The 10,885-nt window shown below is 40.4% G+C and overlaps 2 protein-coding genes across 2 annotated transcripts in view; one reads left to right on the plus strand and one right to left on the minus strand.

Moving 5' to 3' along the window:
* prelid3a (PRELI domain containing 3A) overlaps window positions 1-5,259 on the minus strand; it is a 6,174-nt gene extending 915 nt beyond the window's left edge. Inside the window, exons 1-5 of the mRNA XM_037677101.1 lie at window positions 5,217-5,259; window positions 3,448-3,616; window positions 1,419-1,508; window positions 1,238-1,308; window positions 981-1,083 (exon numbers count right to left, since the gene is read on the minus strand). Of these exons, the coding sequence (XP_037533029.1) occupies window positions 981-1,083; window positions 1,238-1,308; window positions 1,419-1,508; window positions 3,448-3,616; window positions 5,217-5,251 (468 nt within the window). The 5' untranslated portion in view covers window positions 5,252-5,259. The remainder of the gene's footprint in view (window positions 1-980; window positions 1,084-1,237; window positions 1,309-1,418; window positions 1,509-3,447; window positions 3,617-5,216) is intronic.
* A 3,897-nt stretch (window positions 5,260-9,156) lies between these two features.
* The window catches only part of elovl4a (ELOVL fatty acid elongase 4a), a 15,423-nt gene continuing 13,694 nt past the window's right edge, over window positions 9,157-10,885 (plus strand). Inside the window, exon 1 of the mRNA XM_037677102.1 lies at window positions 9,157-9,362. The gene's annotated coding sequence lies outside the window, so the exon portion shown is untranslated. The remainder of the gene's footprint in view (window positions 9,363-10,885) is intronic.

The raw sequence follows: 10,885 nt of genomic DNA on the forward strand, positions 1-10,885 counted from the left end.
TCTGGTCCACAGAACTGGTCTGGTCTTTAGTCTTTACCTGGTCCAGGATGGCCTCTGGTCCACAGAGGTGGTCTGGTCTTTAACTCTTGGAGTTTTTAAGTCTCATCTTAAAACATTTATACTCTCTGGTTTTTAACACAGCTGAGAGTTCATGTTCTTGGTCATTTTTATTGTTTAATTTTTGTCTTTTCATATTTTAAAAGTTTTTATTTTTGTTTGTTTTTATGTTTTTTATTTATTTTGGACAACAGTTGTTTTAAAATGTACTTTATACAAATACATTTGATTTGATCTGATAAAAGCATCAATATTTAATATTTTAGGTAAAAAATATGGTTTTATCGTTTATGATTTTAATGATTTAAAAACGTTAAATATAGCCAAAGCAACATTTTCTTTATGACACTTTTCATGGCTCGTTAACACGTCTGTTATAAAACGAGAGTTTCTGTAGTTTTTCTTGTAGTTCATTGATAAAAGATTTGTAGTTTTATGAAACCCTCAGACTGTTGCACAGCTCTTTCCACAGCTCAGTCCAGCTCTTGTATTTAGTGGATTTTAGTTTCTTTTCCCACTTCACTGCTGAGACACAGGCCAGCATCATAATCCACCCACCCTCATGCTTAACACTGAGAAATCCCTCCGATGCTATTTTGAAAACTTGTGTCTTTTGTATCAAAATCAGTATTTCTTATTTGTCAACCTAACACACATTTGGGCTCTTTCAAAGTTTTCCTGATCTTCACTTCACTGAATACATTACTGAGGTTGCCAAAGCATAACGACCTAATTAGGGTCTATGAGAGCTCATATTTCTTAACGTACCTTTTTGTCACCCAGAAGTTGTACAAAACAAAGACAAGCATCTGTGGAAATCATTTTATCCCATAATGATTCCCAGACACAAAAACATTGACAAAACCTTGCCACGTGTCTGTATTTGCAGAAGAGACTCGTAAATACGAGGTCTTTGGGTTTACCTTCCGAGCGTTAGTAGACATGCTCCTGGCCATCATCCCCTCCAGATAACTGCTCAGACTGACGCCCTTCACCGTGATAATGGCTTCCTGCGTCAGGACAGTCCTGCGGAGCAGCCCACAGAGCAGACAGAGAAACACAGACCACACCATCACAGTGTTTCTCTCATTTATTGTTGCACAGTAACATCCGAGTCTGTGCTTTGTAACCAAAAGCTCCTGTTAGAAAGTCAATGCAAAGCAGCATGAAGAGCACTTACACCTCGGGGTTTTCTGGGTGCGGTCTGTAAACGAGCCTCTCATCTACTGATATGAGGTTGGTGAGAGTAATCTGAGGGAAGGAATGCATTCAGATTTCCTTACACTCGACTTTATGACAAGAGACAGAGGTGAACACTGGTGTGTGTTGTGATCAAATCTGTGCAGAGGTCATCGACTCACATTGGTTGAGCACAGCTCCATCTTTTTCTCCTCTGGGTCGACTATGGAGTGCTCCTTCACGTAGGTCTGAGTCTGGTTGGTTCCCAGGATCTAAAAGGAGAAACGTTCAGTGGAACAGAAGCGCTGACATCACAGATCTTTGGCTCACTTCACCGGGGATTCTACATCATTTTTATTAGAAACGTTCATATGTCTGAAGATTCATTTTTAAGAGTTGTAGTCAACTTTAGGGTTAATTTTAAAGCTTAATATTTTAATAGCGGACAGATTTTTATCAAATGAATAGTTCTAACACTTTTAAAATACGGTGGCTACAGAAAGATGGAAAACTGAACAATTCAACGTTAGTGAGCTTTTTTCCGTACATGTTTTCGGTAGTAAAATTGTGTTAATCAGTGGTGAATCGTAATTACAAGCACTAGGCCTTAAGTTAGAACGTAATATTATTACATCTTATTAAATGCAAACATCGTAGACACTACGGAGTCACGTTCAGATTACAGTTTATCACTTTACTTCCTGTTTCGCACGAAAGTTTGTCTGTTTCCTGTTTTGAAATTCAGTCACTCGCTGACAGGAAGTGCTTCTCCTCTTTTTATCCAGCATGACATTCAACCTCTTTTAAAAACAACCTGAACATTCATGTCAACCCAACACTAACAGAAAAGCCAACAGGGATGACCCATCTGAACACAGAGCCTGAAAAAAGTCCACCTCTTTCCCAAGATTACCCAGAAGGCCCTGCGGCTAACACAGCCCCTTGCGTTCAAGTACAACATGTAATTTTACTGTCACACCGAAATTGAACAGTAACCGAAACAAACTGCTGTTTCTGTAAAATGTCATCAAGTAATGAAGCCAAAGTGCAACTTTAATATTTAAAATTATCAATGTAAACTCTATCAACATTGTAATTGGTTAATTTTCCTGTCAGTTATCAATCAAACTCATCCTGCATTCTGGACATCATTCTGACTGAGCTCAGCCTTCTCTCCTGACAGCGAAGTCCTAACCAATAAAAAAAGTTTCAAAGTAGCTTGCATAAAATAAGAATAAGTAGCAAAAATAGGGGAAACTACATTGAAAATATTCATTTTATAACAACTGCAAATTAAATTAAACATTTAAATGTAACATTTCATATGTGCTGGATCCTTGGGCCTTCTCTGAAGACGTTGAAGGCCCTGAGGGTTCCCCACTGGTGTTCATTTTGTAAACCTTTTAGCGTGAAATAAAGTTTGGCTGAAGTTTTTAAAAAGACAAAAGACTGCACTACATCCTGCCTGTGGGAGGTTAGGGTTTCTATCTTTAGTGCTTAAAGAACTGAAAAAGTTCTCTGCTTGGTTAAGCATTAAAAAAATAGATTTTGTCATTAAAAAAATGAAAGAAAACCTCCAAAATAGAAGCTCTATTTTCCATTTTTTATATGTATCCAGTCCAGGATAATGAAAATCCATACATCCCATGAACCCTGATTCAATACTGTGCAAAAGTCTTGTGTCATCCGTCATGTCTTTATATGTTTTTTGAAGAAGCCAGAGTTTTACGTCATCTTTTAAAGTGGTCATTATCAATACGTTATCTAAGTTTTTTAATTATTTACTCTGAAGTTATTTTTTTTTTAAGACTTTGGTTGCTTTTTCATCATTTTTTTTCCTCTCTCCAGAAAATTAGTTTAAAAGAAAACTCAAGTAAAAATCACGAGTGTTCTGGCTGCTTGGAGACAAAATATAAAAGCATCTGTATTAATGGAAACATGAATCTTCCCACAGATTAAAAACATGCATGTTAGATTGGTAACTCTAATTTGTCTCTAGGTGTGAGTGAGAGAGTGAATGGTTGTCTCGTTTGTCTCAATGTGTCCCTGTGATGGACTGGGGACCTGTCCAGGGTGTCCCCCGCCTCTCGCACAGTGACTGCTGGATGTGGGCACCAGTGACCCCCGTGACCCGAAAAGGAAGACGTGAGTAAAGATAACGGATGGAAACGAATCTTGAAGATGCGAAACATGTCAGTGTTTGAGACTGACCGCTCGTACGATACTCGGCAGTCCCCACTCTGTGCTGAGGAGTCTGTGGCTGTGAAGACGTCCCTCTGTGTCCAGACTGCGATCCAGCACGTCTACACCCACCACATTGGGGTTCATGGGGTTGGGGTACTTCCTCATGGCAGCCTTGATCACTGTCTCCCAGGGGTACCTGCCACAACAAAACATCAGGTAGTAATCGTAATGATTAAATTATTCTTAACGACCAACGTAGCCGTCCGATATATGCTGCTTTGAGATAAACATTTGACCGCTGTGGTTACATGATCATCCTTACAGTAACACAACAGGGGACGTCTTTAGAAGCCCTTCTGCTGCTATAGAGCTAATCGAGGAGTCACTCTCTCCCATCTCGATAACGTCCACAATCATTTTGATAACTCTTTGACATATGTTTGTGTGTTGTTCTTGGACTTTTTAATACAGTTCAGCTGAATATTTTAAAATGCCTCTGTGATCTGAATGCCAGCAGCCATCTTGTGTTGAGGATCGGGGAGTTTCTGAGAGAAAGACCCCAGCGAGTCTGTGTCAATAACACATCATCTGATGGAAGGGTTCTGAACACTGGTGTCCCACAGGGTTGTGTGTTATCTCCATTTTGATTTTCCTTAAATGAACTGTTGCATAACAACAAATGCACGGACAGCCCCTCTTATTCCCAGCTTATAGGCCAACTTGTTTCATGACAGTTTTCTTCACGTTAATGTCAGTAAAACCAGAGCGCTGTGTCTGGGAGGTAGACTGGGAGCAGCGAGCACCAGGCCAGTATTCAGGCCTAGTTTTGGAGAGGAGTGTTTTTCTGAACTGGAACTGAACATGGAATGAAACAAAGTAATCCTTAATGTTTCTGGTGCAAGATGTTTAAGTCGAGACACTACCAGTAAAACAAGTGCTGAATCAGTCACAGTCTTTAGCTGCACGAACATGTTCCAGTGTGTTTTGTATCGCCTGAAATAAATGTAGACAAAGTGTCTCACAAGAGATAAAGTGTTACATCTTTGCTGTTAATGATTTGGAGAGAGAACATACCATTACTGCAGTGATAATTCACTGTCCGAGGCAGCAGGGTGATGGATACTGGTAAGCTGAGGGACCTATTTTATCCACCACCATACATAATGGTAGAGCCAGGGAGTGGCAAATGGTGGCCTTGGCCATCATAGATTAATCTTCAGCCACCCCAATCATTTGAGGATACTATACTTTTAGCAATATAAAAGCGAGATGTGGTGGTGGCCATCTTGGATTTTGACATGGCAACCCAATTTTCTTACATTTAGATGTAGCCACACACCACAATGGACGTCAGTGTCTCACTTGTTGTTAAGTTTCATGCTCAAAAGATGAACAGGACGGACAGTATTTCCGTGTTCCTTCTTCGCTCCGCAACAGGGGACAAAAAAGCCAGACAGCCTGTCCATCTTCTACGTAACCTAAGGAGCTTCAACGCAAGCAAACACTCTGCAACTGGTGTACTGGTTGAATATGGTCTCCTGGTGGGGGAACCTCCTAACCAGAAACAGGAACAAGTGGTGCTGTCTTATGAGCCATGTCCAAAGACAAGTCTCCATAAAGTTATGGACAATAAAGTTAATAGATTGATTGGTTCACTATAAGACAAGCTGAATTACTGACCGGAAATAGTAATTTCAGAGCATCAGTGTGTGAATAACCAGTTTAAAGTCGGTTAATGAAGCTTTACATCACTCAGGCAACATCCTTCATTCCTTCACCCTGATTTATGGACCAACCTGAAGACATGTTCAGAGGTCCAGATCTTCATCATTCCACGGGTCGACCTGCTCTCTCACCGGACCATCATCATCCTCGTACAGGAACAAGTTGTCCGGATGGGCCTGAGTCGGTGTCAGTGGACCGGGACCGGAGGGGCCGTCCCCGCTCGTGCAGACATGATGCTAGATGCGCGTGAGGATGAAGACGATCACCTGCTTTCAGGAGACAACAAGTTGGGGATGAAACCAGAAGGAGAAAAAGAACCGGCTTAACAGACGAGACACGGAGCGTCAAGAAAGACAGAATGAGACCGACGTGTCCTTAGGAGTTTCAAAATAAAACCCCCCACCTGCTGTTTTACTTACGTCTCAGGTAACATGACGTGAAGCTGAAGGTTAGCCAAACTTTACAAACTTAGAGGAGAGTATTTCGGCAGGGACTTGAATTAAAAAGCAGATTTTCTCCTTAAAAATAATCTCTTAGTACTTTTACTGCACGTCCTCCGCTGAAGACAGTCCGCTTTAGGTCTTTCCGAGTGGACGCAGCTGATGCTCTACTGCCGCATCCGCTTCCGATTGTGCGCATGCGCAAAGCATCCTACGGCTTCAAACTCTGATAAAAACGGAGCGAAGCGGCATCAAGCTGCACAAAGGCAGTACCGACCAAACCGGAAATAACGCGAAATAACAGTCAAATAAAAGCCCCGGTGGCGTTCAAACCTACTAAAACCTGCTAAACCAAATACATTTAAATGATTAAAAAAGTCAAAGTATATAAATTGAAAACCATACGATGTGAGCTTACCCAGCATGTTGTATGGCAGGCCGTTGTAATATATAATCAAACCACAAAATTATCTTCATTCAACCTTTGACTTTTTTTTTTAAATTTATCTTTTACTTTTTTTGAAAGGGGTTGCACATCGAACCGCCATGCAGCAAATTGTGATCTGATTTGCAAACTTTGGCCTGGATGTTAGCCTAAAGAAGACTGAAGAGGTCCATCATCGAGCACTCGATGAGCCGTATGTGTATTGCTTCGTGTGTTGTCTGTTGTTCTGTCTGTACAGCACTTTGGCTGGCCTTGTAGCTGTTTTAAGTGCTCTATAAATAAAATGGTATGGTATGGTATGGTATGGTATGGTGTACCAGCCACAACACATCAGCATCGACCAAGCTGAGCTGAATGCTGTGAATCACTTCACATACCTCGGGTTCACAGTTTCATCAGATGCCAAAACTGACACAGAAATCAACACCAGGCTGGTTAAAATGAACAGTGCCTTTGGCAGACTCCTTAAAAGTCTGGTCCAACAAAGAACTCAGGACAGTGACAAAGATCTGAGTATACACAGCGGTAGTAGTCTGAGACATGGGGGGCCAAAGGCCAAAAGCATGTCCAACTCTTTCAATGCTTCAGCGCTGACTTAACTTCATCCTTAACATCCACCAGAGTGACTACGTTACTTTTATTATGCTTTCAATCCTCCAGCAGATGGAGATCACCAGTACTGAGGCCATGCTCCTCCAGGCACAACTACAATGGGCAGGACTCGTGTCCAGAATGGAAAACCATTGTCTGCCTAAGGTCCACCTTACAGCAAAATGTCCTCAGGCTCTGGGCATCGCAGCAGAGGTACCCCAAAGAAGAGGTACAAGGACCTCCTCAAGACCTCTATGGCCACGTGCCACATCACCACTCACACCTGGCTCTTCAGATGACAAAACAAACTGGTGCAACACCACCCACAGGGTAGTGACAGACTGAGACTTCACACATCACCAGCCTGGAGGAAAGTATGGGCCACCCTAGAAATGAGACAGGATATAGAACAAAGAACCCCCTGCTCCAACCCAACCAGTCACTGACCTGCAGTCACTGTGGCTGAGATTGCCTCCAAGTTTAGCCTTGTCAGGAAGATCTTCAACAAAGTCAAGAAGACGATCTCTAATGACTTTTTCTGAACGTCATTAACAGCTTTTTTCCTAGTCTTTATAGTCACACTCAAACCAGTCACAATCAAAATGAAACATATCAAAGATTAAATTCTTACGAGTACATATTGTATATTTGCACAGCTAAAAATGTAGCCTATTAGAAAAAAGTTCAAGATTTAAAAAAAAATGTTTAAAAAGTAAACGTGACCATTTTGACACTTTTTGGTAAAATGTGATTTGAGTTGCTCATATAAATATCTGAAGCATGTTTGCTTTTTTCACAGAAAACATTTTAGGGAGAGATCTCGGTGGTTGCGTCAGGAAGAGCATCCAGTGTATTAAATAACTGCCATATGTTCATGTGAGTTAAGTTGCTGTGGCAACCCTAAAGAAAGGAGCAGCTGACAGAGAGAAAGAGAGCAGAATATTGAGAGAGCAAAGTGTGTGGAGGAGCAGGGTGTCTGAATGACGGCAGGGCACAAGATATGAAATCGTTTAGACCAGGGGTCTGCAAGCTGTGGCTCTGGGGCCACATGTGGCTCTTTGGTCCCTCTGCAGCGGCCCTGTCAGGCTTTGACCAAAATTAAAATAAAACTGAATTTTATTTCAACAATGAAACAACAATGAAAATGGCTAGTTTCAGCAGATGTCCTGTCATTTTCAAATATGTGAAGGTAGTACAAATACACAGTGTAAAACATGTGGGCTACATCATGCTAGTAGTTTGTTAGTCACTTTAAGTCGACTTCCAGTCTCTCAGCTGATCGTTCTCTCCAAACCAGCAGAATGTTTAAAAATATCTTTAAGACAAGCTGCTGAGATGGAATATGGTAACTTTGATAAGATAAAGAATAAAATACAAAAAACAAAGTCAAAGTAAACAAACGCATTTATTTTCTTTTGAAATGTAATTGGATATCCAACAAACTGGTCTAATTTCATACTATCTTTGCTTTAAGTAGGATAATTAGTTCTTTCACAATTAAGAGAACTCGCATCAGCCTGCAGATTTCAGTGTTTTAATTTTTATAAAACTGTTAAATATTATGTATTTTTTATTTCTTTACGTGAGTCTGGGCTTTTGTTTTGTACCAAAATGTAAAAATATCAATATATGTCCTATATGTAGTGACATTTTTCGTTTCATAATATCACCCACACTAGAGGGAAAAACCATCTCCAACAAACTTGCAGTGGTCCAGGGACCACCGGTTGACAGTTGGAGCAGGTTTTGTGGCTCCGGACATCTAATTAGTAAGAAAAGTGGCACAAATGGCTCTTTTTATCGCAAAGGTTGCAGAGCGCCTGGTTTAGACAATGTGTTTCAACAAACCAGAAATAAGCATGAATAGATGTAGACCACAATGCATTGCAAAATACTGACTTCAATCATACACATTAATAACTGTAAAAATGTCCACAAAGATGCGAAAACCTATTATATGATACATTTGCTTGGCCCATGTGCACCACCTTTTAGAGGTGTGTTTTTTGTATATCTACATAAAATTTGAGATACAGACATAGTCCAACACGATGCTATTAAAATCAAATGTATATTTTGTTTGTTTGTTTAATACATATGTGTCAAACTCAAGGCCCGGGGGCCAAATGTGGCCCTCGTCGACATCTTATCTGGCCCCCAAGATGTTATTTTAAATGTAAAATACTTTTAGCTCTTTAATTTTTTTCAGTAATCTTTGAATATGATGTCAAAAGTGCAACAGAGAATAAATGAGACCAATCAAATTCCTGTTGAGGAACCTGCAGCCAAGAAAAGATGTTGGGTCTCCAACTTGAGCTGATGTAGATTCTGAAACCTGCCCTTAGTTTGAAAAAGGTTTTAATTTTGGCCAAGTTTTGTAAGAGAGTTTGACACCTCTTGATTTAATATTTCACCATAATAGATGCAGAATTGAACAAACCTCTCTCGGGACGTCCCTGTCTTATTTTGAAAGTGTGACCGGAAACGTCGCATACATCCGGTCTGCCTTCCCTCCCTCCTCTCGGCTTTGAGGCGCATCGCTGAGGCAGACTGGCACCGGAGGAGAGTAATATGGTACCTTAACGACTGGTCCATCCAGCGGCCTGTTTGGTTCTGTTTCTGTTCGGCGACCGATTCGTCGGTTCATGTCAAACGTTTACACCCGGTTAGGAGCTGGAGGAACGGAAAGCGCACGAGCTGAAACCAAACACGGATTTATTTAGGAGAAAAGCAGCGAGACGGTAAGAAGACAAGCATCCTCATCCGAGGCTGCTTGAACAAATACGAGCTTGACTGATCAGGCCGTACGTGTTCTGGGTGAAATGTTTTACAGATGGAAGGAGCGCATTACAATTATTATTATTATATATTATTTAAACTCAGATTAAAAATAATTGGGCCCGCTGGAGCAGATTAAAGGCCGCGGGTCGCATAGAAGGATTTTTAAAAAACAAATAAACACGTCTTTCTGCAGCAATTATTAATAACAGTCATTAAATATATAAATGATGTGGTTCTTTATCTGATGATGTTTAGTCTGTCTTCAGTTCCTCCGGGAGCTCAGATGGCAGATGCTGCTGCAGCAACTGATCCGAGGAAGAGGAGGAGGAGGAAGAGGAGGAGGGGGTGTAGGATCATTAAATCCCACCATGCACCTCAGTGTGCGCACTGCTACTGTCTCAGTGCGTTTCTTTCAGATGACCTATTTTAATGTATACAGGTGGATATACCTACATTACAGGAGTCCAAGCCCCACCAAACGTGCACTGACACGTGCGCTCTGCCTGCACAGTCTTCAGCAATCAAGGCCTCTTTGAACTGTACAACAGGCCTCTGTTGTTTCAATGGATTTACAGTGTTTTAATAAAGGCTTATTAGTGCATAAACCATGTGGGAAACAGTGGCGGAGCTAGATATTTATGCAAGGGGGGCCACATACAAGAAAAGTATGCAATATGTAACTGTGGTAATAGTAATATAGATTAAAATAGAATAGACAACTTTATTAATACTCAGTGAGAAAGATTGACACAGCAGCAGGAACAGCATGGTGAAAAATCAGGTGCTAAAACTGCACAGGTTAAGACAGGTGTCGAAAACACATTATAAAACAGATGGAAAAAAAAGTGCAAAAATAAACACAAAATGATATGGTGCAAGAATAATACACTGTCAGATGTGTACAAACAACACGGTATAAAATTGGTGCAAAAACCACAGATGATCAATAGAAATACAGTTAATAAGTCCAACTACAAGTCCAATAATATAACTTCAAAATTTGAAATACTTTCTGTAAACTGAAGCATGCAAGCAATCTATGAGTAAAACACACTGGATAATTTTTTAAAGAGATCTCTGACAAGTTGGAACAACAGACCTTCATTGATAAAACATTACTTCAGCTATAAAAAAAAGAGAGTAAAAATAATGTAGACTGTTTAGTTTTTATAATTTAAAAATAAATTCATGACACACTGATGTTGTTGCCATTTTTGAATGCAGCAATGCATTCTGGGTAAATGACATGGACAGGTTTAGCCAGTTTGAGCTCCATTCAGCTTGAATGTTAATTTGGGACATTTTCTGTCGTTCAGCCTTTTAATTTGAACAGGAGCACATTGACAGAGAGAATGGAGCAATAACTCAGCTTTAGCTCCAGAGTTAATGCATATGATGTTATCCAAAAAAGTTCAATCTGGTCCTCTGAACATTCAAAAAAGCAAAAAACAAAACAAAGCAAAAAAATCTAGAAACGTTTCGT

This window comes from Nematolebias whitei, chromosome 5, assembly GCF_014905685.2.
Source record: "Nematolebias whitei isolate Nwh7 chromosome 5, NemWhi1, whole genome shotgun sequence".
In the NCBI taxonomy this organism is placed as follows: domain Eukaryota; kingdom Metazoa; phylum Chordata; class Actinopteri; order Cyprinodontiformes; family Rivulidae; genus Nematolebias; species Nematolebias whitei.